This window comes from Anguilla rostrata, chromosome 2, assembly GCF_018555375.3.
Source record: "Anguilla rostrata isolate EN2019 chromosome 2, ASM1855537v3, whole genome shotgun sequence".
Lineage (NCBI taxonomy): Eukaryota > Metazoa > Chordata > Actinopteri > Anguilliformes > Anguillidae > Anguilla > Anguilla rostrata.
This window is the reverse complement of record NC_057934.1, coordinates 49,991,202-50,016,274: the sequence shown is the minus strand read 5'-3', so window position 1 is coordinate 50,016,274 and position 25,073 is coordinate 49,991,202. Positions and strand designations below refer to the sequence as shown.

Below are 25,073 nucleotides of genomic sequence, written 5' to 3'. Positions count from 1 at the left end.
TGGAGTGGGGATGAATAATTGTGTGCATTGTAATAATAGGAATGATTGATTTAGAATTCCACAGAGATAATGCCTTGGACATATTTTCAGTTTTTCACTGAAATTGAGACTTTGAATAAACTGAATAGACTACATGACAGCTGGACATCCATGTACATTTTGGCCAATCATTCTCCGTTTCAAGAGCAGAAATAAAAAAAAACTAGAAATTAATGATTAATGATAACATTTTTTTGCTAGCTAGCTAGTTGTCACTTCATCTGTAAGCGTAGTTCGTGGGGTCCAATGAAAACTATTGCAATGCTCTTCACAAAAGTTTGACATTGCTAGTTACTCACAGTCCAATCCGTGGCTATGGGGCAACTATGCTTAAAATAGCTGAAATTTCTACACAGATCACCTGGTCTGGAAGCAAATACTCTTAAATTGACACCGACAGACACTTAAACCTCATATTCATTGGTTCATTTTAAATCCATTGTGCTAGAACAAAAAATGTGGCACTGACCAAAATACGTACCTACCCTCTCAGCTGTTTCACATATTTGCATTTAAGGACTGTAGTGTTACAGTTTGCCGACTTTGATCTCTGAACTGAACAGAGAAATTGCAACCAATTATCTGAGTGGCAGAAAATTAAAGCTGTAACTGGTAGCAAGGTCTTTAGTACCATAAATTAAAAAGGCAAGGACATTTACAGACTGTATGAGAAAGTCCTGACATCTGGTGGGTTAGGGTTAACAGCTTTGCTTAAACATTTTTAAAATAGACGACTCAAATTTTGCACCTACAGTCTTCCATTTAAGTTTACTATGAATTTTTTTGCATTAGTGATAATAAGGACATGATAAGTTGTAAAATGTTGCACTTCCAGTCCACTACCCATTTGGTTGAAAGTACAGTGTGATGTACTATGAGTTAATGATATTTATTTTGTTTTACTGCTTCAAATACCCAAACGAATCTGGATCTTAAGTCTGAGATCAGATAAACCACAATTCTTGCAATCAATACTTTCTGTCCTGTCCCTAAGTGCATCTGTAAGGTCACAGTATTGGATTCCTCTCAGATATGGTGAAGCAGATACGGCAAGCTAATAAAAGAAAGTCCCAGATACTTTAGTCTGAAGATATAAAAATAATAACAATAATCAAAATTTAACTTGTTCAGTTGATCATATCTGATTTGGATGAGCATAATGATGCCCTGACAATTCATGCGAAAGCCAAGTACCCAGACTCTTAATGGCCTTCTGTAGGTAGGTATGTTGTTTGTGACATTGTCATTCAAGAACAGAGTCACCTGTCAGCTGAGTGTGATACTAAGGCCAGCTATCCGTATGAGCACTCCCACCATGCACAGTGTGTGATGTGCCTTCTTCAGAGAAGGGGAGCAATTAACAAAATTTATGACTGAACAAAATAGGCTTCTTTGAACACGGTATCTTTATCTTCAAGGGGGTGTTAAAGTGATGGACTATCAAACACAAATGGAAAAACACTCATTGAGCTTTTTTTCCCATATCAAAACACAATTGAAATGGTACCACACAGAATATGAATAATCTGAGGAATGGCCATATATATTAGATTCCACAATATGAACTGGAAGAGTAAAAATTAATAGAGTTTAACAAAGCAGTTTAAGGATTCCAGCTGACCCATTAATTTGCCATCAAAGTTGGACCTTTCCAGACACATCCAGCCACTTGACAGCTGTCAGCTGGTGTTTAAGCATTCAGTAATGTGAGCACCAGAGCTCTCTGTGAAATGTGAAGCTTGCTCCCATTTTTCTCCAGTGAGGTTCAGTTCTACAGAGAGATTATTGGAAAACAAAGGGAAGATCAGAGAGTCAGTGAGTTGGGAGGCCAAACTGTTCCGAATGAGCTACCTGGAATGCTGCAGTCATTTACTCTGAACTGTATAAATCTCTTCAGTCGCCCATTAATGGGATTGGTACTGCTACTAGGCTACAAAGATCTAAACATGATTGGTGAAGATGAGATTTGGAATATTTTTCATTATAAAAGCACAATGGCATTACAACTGGAGTACAAAAAACTGTGAGTTCCAACATTTGGTTTGAAATTTATAATGGTTGTGATTGACCATTCAGATTATACTCAAAACTATTTGATTTCATTTACAAGTATACCAGTGCACACCAGGACACAGTAAAGCAAATTAATTAAACTAAATGTCCAAAACTAAATATTCCATTAGGCACTACATGTGTGTTTGAACTTTCAAATTTGACAGACAGCATATTTCCCTCCTCAGAAGCAAGTATCAATTTAAAAACATATATCCATAAAAAGTGTAAACATATATCACATTTGGTAACCTGTGAATATGCATGTATTATTACTTAAAAAAGAGGGAGTAAGCTCTCATTCTGTGAGATATTTTTCAGTATTTTAATGTGTGCTCTACTATGATGCTGATGTACAATAGGTTATTCAAAAACAAAACAGCATACATACCTGGTAACCATTCTTTGGGAACATGAATAATTCATTAAAACTTTAAAAAATGTTATTGTTATTTCCCCTGATCAGCACATAATGAAAATAACCCAGTGCCCATTCTTCAATTAACCCAACCATCTGTTGGGCTGTCAAAAAGCTCTATCCCTGAACTCATAATAAAACTGAAGGAACAGTGATCTTCTGGGAATGTCTTTCATTAGCAAGGAAAATTAGGTATTAGTGTGTAAGGCGATTAAAAGTCATTGTCAAGGATACAATTTCACACTTACTGTTGTATTATTATTTCACATGTGGTTGCCACCACATAAGGAAAGGTCAACCTCGGTAAATATTTTACACAGTTTCTCTTGAATTACAATACAGTAGATTTTCTCAGGAAAGCTGGTCTTCTCTATGATTTGAAAGTGAAATTCTATATACCTGTCTGCAAGAAAATGGATAGCCTAAAGTGAGAATATTTGAGAACCAGCAGACCAGTCATGTGTCTGACAAAACATCTCAGCTACAGCTCAGCAGCAGGCCCCCTCGTTATAAGGGGAATTTCTAAGTTATAATGTGGTCAGCTTCTGACTTCCACTCTCACCTTCTCAGTAGTTTTAGTCACAGGAGAGCCAACTTAAGGCTAACTTATGCTTCGGAGAAAAAGTGTCATACGACGTTTTGTGGGACAAAAGTTTTGACGTCAAGACGACACTTTTAGAGGGTCGGCGACGTGTGCCGCATACCTGCTGATTTTTGTAAGGTTGCAGACGCCGTCATAAGTGTCGTGAAGCTATGATTGAATGGCTTAAACAAAGGCAAAAATGTTGCCATGGCGACATTGCTAGTTTACTACGTACTTGTTTTTATGAATGAAGACGGTTTACATAGCTAGCTAGCTAGCAAAATGTACGGGTTTGAGGAGAAGCTGGCCAAAGAGGTGAGGAAATATCCTTACATCTACGATTCTGCAAGGTCCGACTACCGAGACCATGAAAAAACAAAGAATTATTGGACGGAGATAGGAAACACCCTACATACAGAGTTGCTCATCTTTACATTACATTACATTACATTACAGGCATTTAGCAGACGCTCTTATCCAGAGCGACTTACACAACTTTTTTACATAGCATTTTACATTGTATCCATTTATACAGCTGGATATATATACTGAAGCAATTTCGGTTAAGTACCTTGCTCAAGGGTACAACGGCAGTGCCCTACCCGGGAATCGAACCTGCGACCTTTCGGTTACAAGTCCAGTTCCTTACCCACTGCGCTACACTCCGTCTCATCTGTAAAACCAGATGGAAGCAACTTCAGGACAGGTACGTAACGTTAGCTACAGTCATTTAGCTAGCTAACGTTAGCTAGCTAGCTAGATAGATAGACAGTCAACATAATAGCTTTCATCGTGTAATGTTAGTGGCGCTGCCATTTTTTGCGGAATGTAAACAAACCTCTGCTGGGCTGAGCGTCTGCTATAGCGGTTGCTATAGTAGCAACGCGCACTGTCGTGAACTATAAATGCAAAACGTTGTGCGACAAAGTTCTGTCGGCCGATACTTTGTCGTACCACACTTTGTCTCCAAAGCATAAACTAGCCTTTACAGTACAGCATGCAGTATTGTTGCTGCAGTGGCAAATGTTGAGATAACAGAAGTGTGTCCACACAGGTGTCCCTGAATCTGTGAGCTCACCTGAAACCAGAGTGCCCAGTGGAATTACACAAATTGTGGGCCCTTCACAGCAGACCCCAAGACAATCTTCATAATCCCACAGGGATTTGCATACTGAAGTTGCTCCCCAAATTTCAATAAAACATGTAATAATATATTAAATGAAATGTACCATTTGGATATTGCAATAGTTCACCATATATGACAATATAGAAATCATTGACCAGCTCCTATAATTTTCAGCGATGTTTTTTTTCTTCTTCTCTGTTTTATGGTCTTCGACAAACAAATTCCAAAAAAGACTCGCTCAGTTTATGCCCCGGGTCTCAGCCAATCATGTCCCAGAATCAGCGGGATGGGGGGTGTGGGAACTACCTCCAGCCACCATGCTATATTTTTATGCCACAATTGAAAATTAAATCTGTGCAGTCCAAGAAAAAAATTTAATCTGAGTCCAAGAGCACCTGGATTATATCCCTATTTATACTAATTTGTATGCGGTATGTCCCTGCTGGAACGGGGGTTGGATATGTGCTGCTTGGAGTATGGCTTGCAATGTTCACCGCTATAAGGGGATAGTCCTTTCGGATGTGCCCATCACATCTGCAATGCCAGCAGCCCTGTCTCAGTGATTCGGACGCATTCATCTGACCTGAGACCAAGGAAGGGGAACGGTAAAATGGGTTAAATGTGGGAGCTAAAGGTCGTGTAGAATGGGGTGGTGCTTAGGGAAACGGGGACCTGGGAATGGGACAGGGTTGGGATTGGGGGAAAAAGCGGTTTGGGAAGGGAGATGGGAGGGGCATTTTAAAGGTCAGTTTCTTAGGTTATTCTTCCCTGTGTCCTCTCAAATAGATAGACGATTCTCAGCAAGCTGGATGGCCACAATCAGCGAGGTTGGTTGATGGCACTGCCAGTAGGAGGTCCCTTTCAGGAGCCCCATTATAAACTACTCCAGTGCCATCCACTTAACTTTAGGAGTGCAGCATTCCAGTTTCAGCCCGCAGGAGTCCACACCCACAAATGAAAATTAATGCAGCTTCTTCTGTTGGCCCTTTGGCTGTAGTCCCACCGATTTCTAGATAGTCACCCAGAGGGTTTAGTAATCAGCCAGGCACCAGTCAGTATAATGTGTATAGCGAATTGCGCCTCCACTGAGAACAATGGTAGGAGGCGCAATGCCTACTCTTCCACTGGCCAGTTGACCATCCACTCAAACTGTTCGATGAACACCTCTGGGTCGTTCTTGAGTCCCATCTTCTGAAGCTTGATGTTTGCCAGGAGGGGGGTCGGAGTGAGACTGGGGGTTTGCACCTTCAGCAGTTACGTTAGAACAGTTCGATTCGCTGCCTGTGATGATGACATAGCTTGCATTGGCTGTTGTTGATATTCCTGCAGGCTGCAAAGAGTGTGATGTTGTGACTCCTACATTTGTGCTAGTTGCTTTACCGTTTTCACTAGCGGAGTGGTCTCCATTTTCAGAGTTTTCTTATGTCCTGGGTTTTGGCACCATTTATATCACACACCGTGATACCTCTGGGAGGGAGTTGTGTCAGTTTTGGGTTTACATGTTAATTTGACACATGGAGAGAGAGCACACCCCAACCATCACAAAAACAAATAAAATAACACCTTCCCCCTTCCCCCTCATGAGTTCTGAGCAAAAACAACAAATGAACACAAAAAACTAAAGCAACAAGGACCAAAAAAACAAAACTGAGCAAATGCTTTTCATCTTGCCGCTGGTCTTAGCCAGCCAACTTTTTTGTTGCCGTCTCCTCCGCTCTTCAGCAGTTGTTTTCTTTCCTCTTTGGTGCTCAAACAAACAAAAACTCCAAAACAACCTCACTCCCTCTGTGTCTACTCCCAGTCTCTGCACCATACTGTGGAGAGGAACACACCTTTAATCACCTGGGCTTGACAACCCAGGTGCGTATAATCTGTCCATCGGTCGACATGATTGAGACAAATCCACTTTTCCATCGGACCAAATGGCATAAATCTGTACCAAAGTTATGGGAGGAGGAAAGTGTGGAGATAGAAAGGAACTATTCATAATCCAAAGCATCACCCTCATCTGGGAAACATGGTGCAGGTAGTGTTAGAGCTTGGGCTGATGAAGAACAGGAGCAGGATGAATTCTGCGGTGTATAGAAAGATCTTATCTGCCTAGATCCAACCAAAAGACTGAAAACTCATTAGATGGCAACCAGGGAGTTTTTCAGGGCAGCAAAGTAGAATGTTCTTGACTGGCGAAGTTAATCATGCATCCTGAATCCAATGGAACACGCGTTTCACTTAAGAAGACAAGACTGAAGGCAAAACACCCCAGAACTGAACAGGAACTAAAGATGGCTGCAATACAGATCTAGTGATGTCTATGGGTCACAGACTTCAGACACTCATTGAATGCAAAGGATCTGCAAACAAATACAAAATATGATGACTTCATTTCAGATTAAGTTAAGGGAACAATTAAAGATGAAATGTGTGCAAATCCAATATACTGGTGAAATATATTTACCATTATATTTTTGAAGACCTCCACATATTTACAATATATTATAGTATAGTCCGTTTCCATAAGGGTTGCCTTGTCATACTCTGGTGTTGGTAAATTAAAGACCAGAGGACATACTTCTGCATATTTTTAGGTAATGGCACATACAGAGACCATATGCTGTTCACTGTGAGTTAAATGATCAAACAAGCAGAGCAGCAGGTTGTGAAACTGTTTTAGAAATGAATGCATTGAACCAGGGAGTTACAAATGAAATTAATACTCCATCATATCCTGTGCATATTATCCTAAAAATGTTGTAGCATACTGGTCACATGGATCCTGTCTATTAAAATATTACAATTTGCTCTCAGCTTTGTATTTTGACAGTACTTATGATCATAAACCATCAGTGAATTTATATTGTTGTCTTACAAGTGTATTTTATTGTTTTGGCTAAATTTAATTATTTCTTAAATTGTTGAAAAATTGACTTTGTGTACTGTGCTGCTTTTCTGGTTCAATATAGATTCTATATACAGTATCTGGAGAGTGTATACATTCTTTGATTATTCATTCACTGGTTAAATAGAATGAATCTAGTTAATAATCTTTTTGATAATTACATGGTGTTTGGTTTAATTATTACCTGTTTATCCAAATGCAGTGTCTGGAGCACAAAAAGGTATGCAGGAATAAGGTTGAGAAAAACACACGGCCCTAATCATGGTCCCCATTAACTTAAGTTTACTTACAGTACTTGTTTTAGTTAACCTACATTTTTGTTAACAAATAATTTAAGCTTTTTATGAGAGTATTATTATTCATTATACCCCTCAGAGCCCATCATTATAAAAAGTTTGTAGCCCTGCATGTGCCCTACATGTACATTTTAGCATGCCTTTCATAAAAACAACAATCAAAAGTGATTTTTTGGGAGAAGGAAGACCAATCAGTGATCTTTACATTAAGAACATACTGTAAGTTCAGTACACATATTCTTTATCTTAGCATTAATTAAACACCAGAACGGAGGAGTGTGCGGGAGTTTGGAGTGAATCACATAGGACAATCATACATCACCACTCCTATGAAAACTTGCACACATATGTGCACACACACACACACACACAGAGGGGACCACTATTCTGGTTAATGAACAGTAATAATACTGTACAATCAATGAGGTTAATATTTTCAGTATCTTCGACTAAAACATAGAAAAAAAGTTAATCCTACATTTTCTGCTTGTCTTTCTCTCTTTTTGAATTTTTCTGGAATTTATGTTTCTGTGTGTTTTTCTAGCTGAAAAGGCCAACGATGATTTCTACAGCAAGCGCCGCCATCTGGCAGAACTGGCAGCGAAAGGCAGCCTCCCTCTGCACCCCATGCGTCACGACCGCGAACCCGGAGCCCCCTACAGCCCAGAGATGGCCTGCCCAAAGCAGAATGGGCAGAAGGCCAAAAGCAGCAAGGTCCACGGCCCCCACCCCCTGGCCTACAGCTCCAATACCATCGCCAACACTGGGCTGGTAAAAGGCTGGAATGGGACAGAGACGGTGGGCCGCCGTAAGAGCTACGGCCCAAAGAAGCACTGCACCGTGGAACAGGTCAATGAGCTTCACTCCTCCCGCAGCCAGCACTACCTGCCCCCACAGCCCTACTTTGTTACCAACAGCAAGACAGAGGTGACTGTGTGAAAGGGCCTAACACCCCCAAGTCTAACAGTGTGAGAGAGAGCGCGAGAGAGAGAGAGAGACCGAAAGAATGAAGAATTCTAGGGCAGGTGTCCCTCAGGGGCCTGTCACAGGGCATGGGTGTGAATTACAGCCCTTGAGGAGAGGCCCCAGTGCAGATGTGTGTGTGGCATTTTGTCTGTGACTGCATTTGACAGGCATACATGGGACTTCTGTCAGGCAGGGAGCAAAACCATGACAAAATCATTGTTGAACTATTGATAATATTTATAATAATAAACCATAGGATTATTGCAAGAATAAATATACTACACAAGAGTGACTTCCATGAAAAGATGAACCAAAACATGTGAGCAATAGATCAGTGGTGACAGTGGTGTTGGGTGGAAATAAATATACTAGGAATGCAAGGGTAAACCCAGTTAGCAAAATGGAAAGCACTGAAAGAATATTCCTGCAAATTTCAACTGTAATAAAACTTATTTTGTATTTGAATCCACAATTTTGGGTGAGTCATATCCATCCAATTACAGTAAGGAGGCCCAGAGGAAATGGAGGTCAATATGGAGACGCTGTCCTCACTATAAATGGAACATTTCCACTGACTTATAGGTTCTAACAGTGAGGTTTTCATGGCCTTCTGTGTCTTGTGAAAGATTGTAGCTGGCTGAATCTAAGCACAGAGAACAATGGTCATGGTATGTGGTCTTCACAGAGGCAGTGGGTGATGGTGAGAAAGGGCAGATTGAGGACTACATGGATTTATCCTATATGCCTGATGGTGACAACACAAAGAACCAAGAGAGGCGTCCATCCCACTCTGCTGATACCCCCTTGGGCTCCATCCTCAAAACATTTGGGCTGTGCCTTTCTTGTGCTCTTAGGAACTGCTACAGGTAGCCTTGTGCCTGAGAGTCAAAAGATGAACTCTGCCAATGTTGAGTGTTGGGCAAAAATTGATAGAGAAAATAATACTGAAGGACGAATTCTAGAAAACACGTCCTCAGAGATCGCTGGGATCTGGGAACTTGATTGGTCAGGTGGTAATGCTATTTTCTCTTTCTTTCTGAGTTCCTTTTAGTTTTGCTGTCCATTTGCAATAATTTTGGTTCTGTGTTAATTCATTGTAAAACCACAGTGAGAGATAACACTGCTTTGATGGGGTTTCTCAGTTCCAAATGTTATACTGAAAACCAGTGCTGATATGAAGGTCATCTAATCACTTCCTGCAGTCCACAGGGTTACCAATGTAAAACCAAGAGGGATGTCTTTAGGTTATGCTTTTCAATGAAAAATGATGGCTGAAAACTAATGAATCTTATTAAGGGAAGTGATAACCAGGCAACAGCACTGATACATTTTCACAGTGTTAAATAATCAATCATATCTGTACCATACCGAGACTGCCAAGCAGATCGCACCCATAGACATTTTTTCAAGGGGGAAAAGATTCTTCGTCTTTGATCACAGAAGACAACACATTCTTGAAGGGAATTGATGTGTCATTAAAATCAGTGCCACTGAATGCATGCAGTCTATATAGTATGTTGTGTCAAGCTGTAGCTTATCTAAAAGCTTATTTTCCTTTTCCCCACTGCAAGCGTCCTTTCATGGCAATTCTCAAAAAGAGAGCAGAGATGCCTTTGTACTTAAAGGACATAAGGTATGGTAAAATAGTGCAACCAGGACATTGTATTCTAATGAGCCCCAACTTCCCTTTTGACTACTTATTTAACTGAATGATTCATTTGTTTTTGTGAAAATGTGCTCATCGTTATGAGGGTGAAAGTAATTGGCATTAAAAATGTGTCCAGTTGTGAAGTATTCAAACATTATCAGAAGCGTTCAAAATGCTTGGGTTTTTGTTTTAAAAAAGGAATTCTAAAATGATGCAAAGGGAAGGTTGCTCTATCAAATGAAAATATAATCAAAGTTATTTTGTTTTAACAAATTTCCTGAAGTAAAGAAGTCTGGCCAATAAATACACTGTGAATAATACCGGTTTCACACAATCATGGTACAAGTCAACATTTGGATCCAAATAATAATCTTTTTCTTAATAATAATCTAAATCTTATCTTTATCTTTAGCTTAGTGTAATTTGACATGTGGTTATCCATCAGCAATCCAACAAAAAAAAACAAGAAAGGTCAGGGCTGTAAATGAACTCTTGTCAGGGGTCTGAAGATATGTAGAAAAAATTACATTTGCGTTCACAAAGAAAAAAGGGCTCAGTTCTCAATTTCTCATGTACACCTCAGCCAAGTGATAAATGGCCAGCCCCATGGTACACTGGTACATCTTACATCCATATCTAGAGCCTGAGTGGCTTCTCTCTCCATGCAATGCAGCTGTCTCAGCTAAACTGGCAGAACAGTGAGGCTCTAATGGCTGCAAAAACAGCATCCTGATTGATTTATTCCACGCTGTGCTCATTATATTTGCCTCTGCCTTTTGCTGGGTCGAACATGTCATCACTCAACACAGGTGGCCCCAAAACTCAATTTTAAATGATTAACTGAAACCATACTGCAAATCTTTTCAGAAAGCTGAAGACAAGAGAGACTTGTAATTAAAGTGATAAATTAACGGACAATATCATCACTGTGTTAATGAGACGTCTAGCCTTGTCTGGTATCACATAGGTGGTGAGTGTTTTGAAATGAGAAAACAATTTTCAAAATGATTGTTCCTTTGACATGTCTCCCAATCCTTCCACAGCAAGACTATATATACATGTACAGTGAGCTCCATAATGTTTGGGACAGAGACGTATTTGTTTCTTCATTTGGCTCTGTACTCCACAATTTTAAATGTGTAATCAACCACTTCACATGTGGTTAAAGTGCAGATTCTTTTTTAACAGGTATTTTGATACATTTAGGTTTCACCATGTAGAAATACAGCCTAGCTTCACAGGTGTTTCTGATTAGTCAGGTGTGTTCAGTTGCTTCCTTAGTGCAGGTATAAGACAGCTTTTAGTATCTGGTCTTCATTCTAATCTTTTGATTATGTTTGGTTCATTGATTCATTAAGTAACTAAGGGGAAAATTACTTTTTCACATGGGTTTGAAAACTTTTTACATTAAATAAATGAAATAATAATTTCATGAATGCATTTTGTGTTTCCTCAGGTTCCCTTTGTCTAATATTACATTTTGGCTGAAGCCACTCAGTGTGACAAATATGCAAAAATAGAGTAAATCAGGAAGGGGGAAAATACTTTTTCCCAGCACTGTATATACTGGCTCACTTGTCTTCATTGATGATGTAATTGCTGATAGCAGCAGCAGAATGCATTAAGAAGTGCACAGAAGCATCGTATCTGCTCAAGTTCAACAAAATGCCTCCAGTGTCATTGGGTGGCGATTCATCCTACAGCAAGACAATGATCCCAAGCATACTGATAAAGCAACAGTGGAGTTTTTCAAAGCCAAAAACTGTTAAATTATTGACTGACTAAGTCATTCACTTGAACTGAATCCAATTTAACATGTGTGACATGTGCTAAAGAGAACACATACCAACTAGCACCTAAAACAAGCAACCTGGTAATGTCTATGCATCACCGACTTCAAGAAGTCATTGCATGCAAAGGATATGCGGCAAAGTACTAAACATGCCTAATTTCATTTACCATCTGTAAGAAGTGCTGTAATTGCTACATGGTGAAACCAAAATATATATAAAAAATATCCATTAATAAAAGCTGACAATTTGCACTTGAATATTAATTATTTAATTACAATTCTAAAATTGTGGAGTACAGATCCAAATCAAGAAACATTATGGAGCATTGTGTGTGTGTGTCTGTGTATTGCATTTATTTATTTTTTAATCACTCAAAAGGACATCAAATGTGGATTTGGATGGCTATATATCAGCCAGGTCTATGTCAACACCCCTGATTTGTTTTTTTTTTGTTGTCATAGAACACGTGTGTCCATTTCCAGTCCTACATGAACAAAGAGGACATGGAAATTTAAAATCAGTAGTTATTTTACAGGGTTCCCACATAGTCTCCTAGACTTCTGCTGCCAAATATATTCACCAATGACAGTGTGATATAAATTCAACATTTTATATAGTAACAGTTTACAGCTGTTACAATAAATAAAGCATCTCTTGTGCTATGGATATTTTTTGTCTTATTTTTTGTAACTTTATATAGAATTTATATAAGCTTTTATATTTAACTTATTTTAAAATAATGCACAGGACTGTATACATTTTTTACGAGGCCACTTCATAACAAAAGTGTACCTTGAAAAGGTAATATTAAATAACAAAAAGCAATGAAATGTTTAATTGGCTGTGGCCACAGTAGTATGGCTATAACTGAAATAATCATAGATTGAAACATAGTTTACATAATATTAAAACTGATTATCAGAATTCATAGTAGTGTTGAGGACTATTAACTGACATTCAACATAGATTAAAATAGTTTACATAATATTAGAGAATTGTCAAATTCATAACTTGAACAGTCAATTCAACATTTTCAACAAGAATTTAATTAATGTCACTGAAATGGCTATAAGAATGACATGGAATGCGTCATTACTGTCACTAAGTGTGTAAGCTTCTCTTAACATAGTGAGGCATTACTTGGGTCATTTTTGCCAGCTTTCTGTGATCACGCGCTGTATAGTTGTATTATTTCACAGGGGATGTTTTACTTGATGGGTTTAGTTAACGGCCAGTTCTGCTCCGTTCTCTTCTTGGGGTTTTAAATGTCCGCTCTGGCAGAAGTGCTCTATAATTCTGACTCCACATGGTAGTGTGTGGCGGCATGGTGGTGCAGTGGGTAGCACAGCATGAAGGCCCTGGGTTTGAATCCGGAGTTTGCATGTTCTCCCCATGTCCGCGTGGGTTTCCTCTGGGTAGTCAGATTTCCTCCCTCAGTCCAAAGACATGCAGGTAGGCTAATTGGAGACTCTAACTTGCCCAAAGGTATGAGTGTGTTAGTGAATGGTGAGTGTGTGCCCTGCAATAGATTGCCGGCCTGTCCAGGGTGTATTCCTGCCTCTCGCCCAATGCACGCTGGGATAGGCGCCAGCACCCCCGCAACCATGCCCAGGATAAAATAATGGATGGATGGATGGTAGTGTTTTATTTTATTTTCAAGAAAGGCTCTTTTTTCTGGGCGTTGGGGGGCCCATCTGGTATCTGAAGAGAGAGCATGGTGAAACTACCTGATGTTGCTCCTGAACAGTAATGTCAGTGATTACTACTATAAAGAACACAAATAAATTAAAGTTTAATTAACTGTTATAATTATTTTCAATTGATTTGAGTAGGAACCCTGAACTGACTGACCAAACAAACCAAAAAAACAAGTTCATGGTAATAAATAGGTTTTGAAGGTAAACGAGCTGATGCCTTCCTGATGGCCTAGCGTGAGATATAGAACATGAGAGTCCTGGAAAGCATCCCATCATTGTATCACTGCCGCATTTTACATTAAGCCGAAGACTCATTTACTATGCATGTGAAATGTAGAAGTCCTCAGGAGAGCTGGCTGGAAGCGTTGCTGAATAAAACAGAGGAGAGTCTAAGGCCCTTTGATTGATTAATTTTCATTCTTTGAGCACAAGTATAAATCAGCTAATAAAACGTCCAGCCAAATTTTATTAACCATTAAAACAAGTGGCTGAACGTAGCGAGCAGCTAGCTGGCCTGTTTCGGAAGCGGTTGTCTTCCTTTACTGAACACCCATTGAGAAATCAAACGTTCCTCATCCTCACTCCTATTCAGCAGACTGGGGAAATCAATCAGAAGCCTGGGGAGTGGATTCAATCAAAACAAAAGGGGAAAGCTTGAGAAACTGACATCAAGAAGAGAAGTTATTTTAGTTTAAGGAGAACAAGCCGAATCCTAAAAAGAAAATATTGAGCCCCACCCTTAATCTGCTTGTCCCAAATGTGCACTTACTGGCCATTTGCCAGAAAAGGATGGGAAAAAGGAAAAGATAGCTTTTACTCAATCCTGTACTCTCAGTCGTTCTTAGAAAATGAGCTGAACCTTTAATTGGAAACTGCTTCACCACTTTCTCATGCCTAGAAATCATAGATGTGTCTCTGGGTGGCAGTCTGCATTTTGGGGAGAGGAGCCTGATGTTGCCAGTAAAGGTTTGTAGGCTAAGATGAAACAGCACAGGGACATTTTCAGCCTGTGTTCTATGTTGGATGCGTATTGCAGATGCACACTCACTTAAACAGACATATCTGCATGTACACACACACACACACACACACACCCACATGCACACACACACACACACACACACACACACACACACACACACGCACGCACACACACAGACACACACACGCACACACACTCACACACATTAGTGTGATTTTTAAAAAGGGCTTTACCCTGTCTCCACCTCCAATCCTACTAAAAAGCAAAGAGTGTTTTTAACCTCCACAATGTCCAGAAAAAAGAAAAACCTTTTGATTATTGTAGCTTTGGCATGGCAGTCACTGGGATTCAAATTATGTGTTGCTCTTCAGCCTCAGAATTCTTAATTTGCAGTAATGTTCTTTTCCTTCGTCAATAGCATAAGCATGGTTCAAAATATCCTGTGTCCATTCCCAATTTTGCTTACATATCTTTACACCAGAGAATCAAGGTCAATGTGGTACCCTATGACAAGACATAGCATTACAATGTATATTTCTCAAATGTCTTGGGTTGAGCTTTGTCAACTGTTTCATTTAAGGGGACTAGAATAATGACATTATATTCTGATTATTTAAGAGCCTGATGATCTGATCAAAGCATCTCCTCATTTCCTGTGAGGAAACATACACACTGCAGCACTTGCTTATGACAACAAAGCTATTCAGAAGGAAGTGGGGGAAAGCATAATTTCTAAGTGCAATGGCTCTACCTTTTATATTCATCATAGTGAAATTATATACAGTACATGTTGTTTTTGTAAGTGAGCTACAAATGCCGGATAAAACCTACAAAACTAAATTCAAGATTAATTTATTGAAAATCACTGCTGAAATAACTGTAAAGATGAAATTCGTTCAATCCTCAGATATCAGACTATTGTGTGTATGTAACCCCTACAAGAAAAAAAAAAACTTACAGCTACCTAATAACGCGTTTCAGGGGAGAGAATACAGCATTGTCATTTTTATAGTTAAAACTCTTTGACACCTTTGCATTATCTTGGGATTATTCAAACTACATACTGCACAGCTGAGTATTTCAAGACTAAAATAATGCTAATAAATCAACAAAAAAGACTGTCGAAAAAGGTTGCAATGGACTCAGTATTCAGAATGTTATTTCAAGGGCTTTTCAATTACTTTTATACTTTTTTAAAGTAGTCACTAAACTATCAGATGGAAGAGAGATAGTATCTCAAATCAAATTGGGATGAAGGAGCGAGTAACTCTATGACTCACACTGGTGATCATTTTGTTATCCTCATGATTTCCTTACTTAGTTGAAACCAGTAAATAAATAGATTTTGCTGAATGGGTATATGACAAACTTGTTTTGATGGTCCAATTTTATTTTATTTATAACCAAAAAAAAAGAACCACTCACAATCTCAAAATAGAAAGTATTATAAACCAGCTAAAGAAAAATTCAACAAGATAAGTTATTGAATCAAGTAACAAGTACACTTTCAATAAAGAATCATCCGTAAGAGGGCATTTATTATCAATATAATATAAGAATAATTGGCACGCATAGTTCCAAATTCCATTAAGAAAGTTTTATTATCTCTCAAACTATACATACTATTTTAGCATTGTTTTATTTTTAGGAGTTGTGTCTGTTTGGACCACCTTGTATTAACTTTTGTCAAATTTAATACCCAGAACCAGTATCGGAATAGTAGGCAGTTATTTTAGATTCCTTTAGACAACAGGTTTAACCTTTCCAAAATCATATTTCTACAAATATTCTGCTAAACACTTGCTCTTGGAGCAGTAATTATGCACATGCATATGCATATATATAAGGAACATACATTTTGTAAATTTCACTTGTTTTCATAAAGAATGGTTATTGCATCTTAGTTAAAAAAATAGCTAATTCTTCCACCCCATACATGACTTTCTGAGAGCAAACGTTTCTTGCTTAAAATGTAGTCAAGTTGAGGATATACCAGTTGACATTTAAGGAATATCAACATCAATAACTTTGAAATCCCAAATAAAACAGCATACTATGCATACTGTAGCTACATGTAAACTGCAAAGTCAAATATATATTCCTCTCTGATTTTTCAAGTTATTGTTCACGCATCTAATCACACATTACAACCTGAGTTTTACAAAGCCCAGGGAGACACTCTAGGCTCTTTTGTTTGTTTCTATTACTTAGAGGCTAGATTAGAAGAATCATGCAGTAACACAAAATATACATATATTATATTCATGTGGTAAATATATATATATAAATATATGTATTGTTATTGTCAGAATGACTTTGCACTGCATTTGGAGTTAATAAAGATCTTATTGTAGTCCCCCTCCCCCATCCATGTTTGCACAGTTAATGAAGTACACAGTGTTACCCCACTGTTGCCAGTCCTACCCAAAACTCACCCTCAATTTGTGGGATTCATAAATAGAATATTTGTATGTTTGGATGATATTTTTACATATAAATAGAAAAGGTGAACCAGTGTTTGTCAAATCATATCATTAAAAGTACTAATAGTGTGGATAAATTTCTTTCTCTTTTATTTTGTTTCTGTTGGCTGTTTGGGGTTCCTTCCCTAAGGATGTTGATTTGTAATCTATATATTCACTGTACTATATTAATTTCTTACGTGGCAATAAAAATGAATACACACTTTCTTTAAGCAAACACTGTTGCCTGTATTGCTTTTAGTTGTTTTCCTCCTGTCTGTTTTCTATAATGCTGGCCTTCAAATAGCTCTTTTTTTCCAACAGCCCTGTGCCAGTGACTAAATGTGCCCCTGGAATTCAACTCACAGTGATGCATCAACCTTAGTCAAACCTGCTTTTTTGTCTTCACTGTTGTTTTACCTTGCAAGGAAATGACAATTCCCAATCCCATTAGTGGTCAGATTCTAATTCTCAATAATAAGGACAGCACTCAAAATACTTTAAAAAAAACGAGAGAGTAGTAACGAGTAGACATCCAAACATAGTATCCATGTTTTGAATCTGTGACTCAGGCACAAACTCTGGGAACACAGAAGAATTTAATTTGACTGTTAAGAAAGAAAAGCTGGATGTACCCTATCAACTCTGAGTAATTAAAAAAGGACCTGATGTTCTTCAGTTCATTTCCTGTAAGACTGGACAGGGAGATTAGCCTATTGACAAGCTGTCTGGAGGCCAGGTGCACATAGATTCCGCTTACTGTTGAACACAGTCACTTAAAGTGGAGCCATCACTCCCAGGAGAGGACATCAATACAAGCTAATCTTCCCATGAATGCCCACGCACCAGAGAAATGAGAGGAAACTGAATCAAGTCTAGATCCCAGGCTATGCACTAAGCAGTTGTTAGTCTATTCCCTCCAGACACATGAGCAGCAGTTGCACAAGCTCCCAGCATGCCCTTTTGGTTCACATGCAGGAGCTTGGTAGTTATTCACTGAGTGACATGACAGTAGAGATAGCTGCTGAGAAGGCATGGTGTAGACTTCATTAGCAAACGGTGAAGATGTCAAGTGTACTTAAGTTTAATGCCCTTCCCTCCTGCTAAGCCGGAGGCAAGAGACAAAACTCAGATCTCAGAGGAACATTGCTGTCCCCCTTCCTCGGCTCTCCTGTGGAGCTTAAAAACTGCTGCAGTCATTGAGGGACAAGTGTCCTGAAACACAGGGTCAGCCATTGCAAACAAGGGTCTCATGAAGTGCATGCATGCTCACACACACGCATGCACGCCTGAACGCACACACACATATGCACACATGCACACAGACACACAAGCATGCACACACACACACACCTACACATGCACTCTCACACACACACACCTACATATGCACGCTCACACATGCACACGCACACGCACACACACACACATACATACACACACACAGCTCATAAAAAGGAGGGACATTAACTAGTAGCATTATGAAATCTTTGATTTCTTCCTTGTTAACGGAAGTCTTATGGTCCTTATTTTATTGACAAATTTTACAAATTTTACACATTCTTTTTTAAAGTTTTTATTTTCTCCTGCCTTTCCCTGCCTTTCATTTAAATGAATTGTTTTAGTCTCGACAAAAACATGTTTACAATAAAATGAGCTGTCATTCACATAAATAAAGAATACACATCTGTTTAAAAAAGTGCATTTCCTTGACTGTCTGTGAACCACATCAATGGTATCAAAACGATGGGGACATTACAACTAAACTTTGTCATCAATATGTTCCACAGAAATGAAATACATCAGAGCCCAAAGAAGTGCTATTCGTGTTTTCTTCATCTAACAATCTCACGTCTCATTTGATTTCTGAAAATGTTTGGTTATTTCATTGACTCCTCAAACTCATAAGTATGTTTAAAAATAGCAGCCTCCATGAAGCTATTTTTATCTGCTTTCTGTTTCTATATATGTAATACTTGGTAGATATTTCAGTTGTTGGATTCTATGTGTTCACATGAGGTAAGATGGGACAAAAGTTAAATACTAGAGCAATAATCTGTGGTCATTGTGGTTACATCTGTGGGAAAAATGCCAAAATCTCAGTGCATGCAGTATGCTATTGATACAGGATAGCTATGTAATTTGGTCAAAAACATTATTATTATTATTATTATTATTATTATTATTATTATTATTACATTCTATTTAGCGCCATATTACACAGGAGTAGATGAGCTTTTCTTCATTGTTTCTCATAATTAGACCAGTGAGCGAGACAAAACATGAGAGCATCAATAACAGGATGCTGTCTGTAGGTGGTCAGTCTAACATATTTAGGGAGACTGAGACAAGACCCCAGGGCTTAGAAGAAAGTCAAGCGTTGCCACGGTGACAAAACCCATGGCGACTGCTTAGAAAATCTCTTGATGTTTCCACGGCAACGACTGTAGATGGGTGAAAAGGGGGTGGCTGAGGGGTGAGATGGGTTCTACCAAACGTATATGGCTGGATTGTCTATCCACCTGGATACTGTGAAAGAATCATAGTCACACAACAGTTCAACTGTAAGCAGGGCTGCCCGTCCCAAAGCACAGTATATGCACTGCACATAGAGCACCACAGCTTGGTGGGGGCACCAATCAGCTCAGCTGACTCAGCTGCTGAGCTGCAAAAAAAGTCTTATATCAGTTAATTTGTCATATGAAACATAATTAAGAAACAATGCATTTCAATCAATATTTTCTCACAATAATAGAAGTGCAAAATGCCCCCAGCCCTATTTCTCAAGTGTATTTTCATCTGCTAAAACAACTGTCAATCGCAAGTGATAAAGCTGTGCTTAAAAATGTCGTGCCGTACCACTTGCGCATGCGTCCTACTAAACGAAGCACCACCTGCGCATGCGTCCCACCGAACCTCCCTCAAAGTTTGTCCGTGAGTGAGTGAGTGAGTGAGTGAGTGAGTGAGTGACCACAATCTGCCACGCATAGCCCACGGCGGCAGTTCCTGCACGCCGGGGGGAAAAAAGGAAAAAGCCCTGGAAAAGGACCAAGAAGACCCGGAACTCCTGCTGTACAATGCAACCTAATTAATATTGCAGAGGTTAAGATATTTTAATACCATATAATTGCTATTATCTAAAGCATAGTCACTAGAGGTTTGCTGGTGTTTTTGAAGTTATTGTGAGGATAAAACCATTTTAATCCATGGATCAGAGTTGGAACTATGGAAACTGCTGATGATGCAGGAGAAAAGGTGAATGAATAAATGCATGGAGGTTGGTCACGACCGAAGGTAGAGCTGAGTAACTTTCAGGCCGATTGACCAAGAGGGGGCGTGGCCTATCACAAAAAGGCGCATAACTCCGGAATGGATTCACAGATTTGCACAAGATTTTGTGGAAAGGTTGGTCATGAGCCAAAGAAGAGGTCACATGTTTGTGTGAGGGTGTGTCCGTGGATGCATGCACACATGGATGCATGCTCGTCTGCGGTCGCAGCTATTGCGGATTTGCGCTTTTTTTAATTCATGTAGCCTATTACCTATTAAATACTGTTATGAAGAATTTTTTATACTACAAATATTTTATTAGAGCCCAACCTTTTTTTACAGATATTTTTTCACAGAAGTTTATGTGCAACTTTAAAAATACTGTTCTGAGTTTAAGCATAATGAAAATAAAAAACAGTGTTTCTTATAAAGGCTTTAATAACATATGTATTGCCTGCCATTATGGCTATATGAGAGATATTTACTGCCATTGCAACAGGAGTCAAGGGGACTAACTTCTCTCATATTTCTTTGAATTGTTTCATGACATCAAGTGACATCACAGTTAGCCTAGCATCTGGCTTAAGCATGCTTTATGTCACTCTTTGTAGTGTTTAGCCATTGGATGTGACATAGCTGGTTATGTCACATTTGGCATAATATGTTGCATAAGAAGGCATTATGCCATCCTTTATGAAGCATGATATTTGGTTATGTATGATTTAGAGTATAAAGCCATTATGTCATGTTTACGAAGGTATTATATATGTTCTAAAAAGCCTTTGTGAGATATATTTTGTTTGATACAAGTGTGATGGAAAATACACTGCATGTGCAGGCTGAACCCTCTCTCTCCCCTTCTTTTTATCTGGGCTATTGAAAAAATATAAGGTATAGATAATATGGGAATAAAGGTCGGGAAGAAAATGCATAAACTGAATTTATATTCATGGAAAAAATAATATATCTTACTAATGATGTCCTTCTATACATAACACACTGAGAAATGTATCCATCATCAATTGTCAACCAAAAACGAGAACTCCAAAGTCACAATTTACATTAATTTAGACAATGAAATTTTAAAAAATAGGATGTCATGTAAAGATATAGTAAGAAATTTTCCACCACTTTTAAATGAAATTTTAACCAAACTTGCAATTGGAATAATATTCTAGTCTATATTACATGAACGTATTGTAACATACAGTATAGTGTATTTTCATCAATTAACTCTGCAAAACATTTTTTTCTTTTTTTTAAAGAATACTCTATAATAGCAGCTTTTGTCAGAGCAAACAATTCTCATATGGCTGATTGTTTCACTCAATACTACATAAAAACTCAAGGGCCCTCAAATCACAGACTATACTCCAAACTGTGGCTCCATTCATTCCATCTGCTCCAGCATTGAAAGAAAGCAAAAAGTCATCAAAGGACAGAAAGCTTGATGTAACATATCTTGTTGGTTGTCTGTTATTGGGATGACATATTTTGTTCAGTTTTTAGCAGCAATTATGTACCGGATGAGAAAAGTTTAGGCTTTTAATGACAGGGCAATCAACTTTTTTCATTCCTGTTTCCACATCCTTTTGTTAATTAATTAGAATCTGTTTTTGGACTGGATTCGTGCCTCTGGGTTATACTGACACGGCTGGTATTAACAACCTGCAGATGTAGCCTGCCCTTGGCTGTTTCAGCTTTTCAGTGACATGTTTTTCAAAATTAGCCTGTATATTTCTCAGTTGCTACACAGCTATCTCAAAGAGATAATTGCACATCTTCCTTTGGCTATTTCTGTTGCTGCTCACTCATTTCTCAATATATTTTTTTAATCTAGTGGCATTGTACATTTCTTATCTTTAGACATCTACAGTACTGTTCACTCTTTACCAAAGGCTCAATTTTCAAGGCCATTTGGTTAAACGGCTTCATTAGGCTACGATCTAATTGAGAGATCAGTGATTCCAAATAACATCCATAGAAAAATGCAGAAAAAGCATGCATGGATGATGTCCTTCAGACAAATATTTCAGTGATGTTACCAAACAACTTTACTTTATAAAAGAGAGCCTTTGAATTCACAAGCCAACCTGAAAAATTTGCAAAATTTGTGTCACATAGTACATATCAAGCACTCTTTCTTTACAGAAGTAAAACTTTGAAATATACACAAATGTACATTTTTACCAAAGAAAAGATCAATCATCATTCCTGTCAGCTTCTGGTTCCATGTCTCAGAACACAGGAGCACCCTCTCAGTTACAAACTAGCATAGTATTTCTGTTGACAGTTTTCTGTGTTCAAATATTATGTTCCCTGTTAATTAATTAAAAAGTTTTTGTAATAAACAATGTCTATTTAGCATTTAATTTATCAGCAGCAGGTTTTTTGGCTAATAATCTATCATTTTAGTAAAAACACCAATCAAGCTATAAGAGGTATGAGTTTTTCTCCTGCTTAATGCATTGCTGAAATAGGGCCTAGCTGAACTGTACACTGGGAGATACCTTTTCCCCAGAGGCACAGTACTAATCACAGAGTTGAGTTAGAAACACAGACAAGGAATATTTTCTTGTTCAGCATCTGGAAATTAGCATGCAGAGAAATATAGAAACATTTCCATCTCATCTCCCCAATGTAAGTCCTGGGCCGGTCCATGAAAAAGCATGCATAATTTCGAAAAGAAACAGATCAAGCATTACAGTGTATTAATGAAGCAGAAGAAACTCACAAGCACAGCTGTTTAATATGGTCCAACTAATATTCTGCCCTTTATGAATGTGTCACTGGCTGTGCTGTTCCATTGGAGTCACAAATATGATTCATGTCATATTCATGCATAAGTGTGTGTAGATGTGACTGCTGCCAAACTGTCAAGTGATATGGATATTCATGCTTCACTGCAAACTACCATAAGTAACAATATACATGCACAATATATATATACCTCTGCATGGGTTTATTATCAGTAAATGAATAGCATACAAAAATTTAACACAAGAACAAACCAAAAACAAAAATGGCACAATGTATGAAAACATAGCTGCAAAAAAGTGACACTTAAAAGTGAGAACTTAAATTTAAAAACACTAAAAGGAGACAATGCCTTCAAAAAGTTTTTTATAGTTCTGTACTAATCATTGCATTCCTACTTCCTTAGAAATTTAAAGGGGCAGTACAGCCAAAAATGAAATAAAGCTATCTATCCAGCCATCCACTCGAAGTGCCAAAAATGTACATTTGAAAAACTCCAGCAGCGACATTTCTTCCCAAATATATAATGGCCCGGTTACTCCTGAACATGCTGTTTACATGGTCTGTTGTTGTGCACGGTTTCATCGAAAACTACTTTCTACAGAAGTATGCCAACTGTTTTCTAAGTGTCTATCAGCACTCAACCAAAGCATGTCAGTATTCTGGGGCACAGTGTAAATGTTGCTGTAAAAACTCAGAGGGTTTTTATTTATTTATTTATTTATTTATTTATTTATTTATTCATTCATTTATTTATTTATTTATTTATTTATTTGTTTGTTTGTTTTTGTCAGCCCCAACAATTTTTGTGTATGGTGCATGTTATTTTAAATATTTACAGAAGTGTCTGACAACTTTCTCGCATTAGAATTGCTGACAAGGGGACATTCAATGTTTGTGGTCTGAAGTAAAAAAAAAAAAATACACTTCAATGAATTTGTTCAGTGTATGTCTCCAGGGGTTTTATGTTGTGTACATTACTGGATTATTCTTTGAAAATAATGCATAACCTTATTGTCAGTAACTATTTACTGCGTTGCATACAGCACTGCACTCAAGTAAATTGTGGGAGAGCTTCCTATTTCAAAACATGACTAAATACAGAAGGAAGGAAGTACCAGCACAATAAAAATATTAAAAATCTATATTTATATCAATGTTTATAATTGTAAATAAACACTACACAGTCAACCTGAGCATACGTGTAATATCTGGAAACACTACTGCTGAACAAGTTCACTTTTGTAGTTACTTGAAATATTTTCTTGGTTTAAACCATGATGCCTGAATGCCTCATACCCACTACTTTAAAGCCAACTGGTCATCAGCTGACAGTGGCCTTCTCTGAATGTTCATCACCCTTCAGACTGTTCAGTTTTGAATCCCAAGTTACCTTTGTTTTCAGAAAGTGTACAGTTAAATCAGGGACTAATGTTGTTTAGTTCATTAAAATGTCATTTCCTGATAACATAATCAACATAATTTGAGATGGAATCAACATAATTTCAATTTGTGTATAATCACGCTCACAGTTCTCAAAGACAAAATCAAGCATGCATGTGCTTCAATGTAATGATCACCCTACAAGACAAAATATGAAGTAAACTGCATTCATTCATTTTGTATGTATATGTGCATGTTTGTGTTTACTTATCTACAGTTTTTACATTATTGCCAGGGTTATTCTTCAGTCATTAAAATATTTGATGAAAAAAGATGAAAAACAAATGGCTCAACATTAAAGAAAAATAAATATTAAAAATGTGCAGAGAATTGAATTAGCCAGAAAGCAATGGAACATATCAAATAATACATTGGGAAGCAGCAGCTGGTCCCTAATTGATGAATGAGCAATTTTTGTAGAGTAATGTTTTACTGTCAGAAGCACTGACGGGCAAAAGCCAGCACAAATCAGTCAGTTGTTGATGTCATCTTGACAGTCATTTTAAAGAAACAACATAAAAATGACGTAGAAAAAGATGACAGAATCAAAAAATTAATTAACATCCTTCACTACTATACATAGATTTGAGGGAAGTGTGTAAGCAATTGGTCACACTAAGGAGTCTGCACTGGAGAACATTATGC

General features: G+C 38.0%; 1 protein-coding gene and 1 long non-coding RNA gene across 2 annotated transcripts in view; one reads left to right on the top strand and one right to left on the bottom strand.

Annotated features, from left to right (window-relative positions):
* The window catches only part of shisa9a (shisa family member 9a), a 65,093-nt gene extending 56,443 nt beyond the window's left edge, over positions 1–8,650 (top strand). The window contains exon 4 of the mRNA XM_064322806.1: positions 7,955–8,650. Within this exon, the coding sequence (XP_064178876.1) occupies positions 7,955–8,349 (395 nt within the window). The 3' untranslated portion in view covers positions 8,350–8,650. The remainder of the gene's footprint in view (positions 1–7,954) is intronic.
* Positions 1–25,073, bottom strand: part of LOC135248314 (uncharacterized) — an 83,050-nt gene that overhangs the window by 14,157 nt on the left and 43,820 nt on the right. The gene's annotated exons all lie outside the window — the stretch shown is intronic.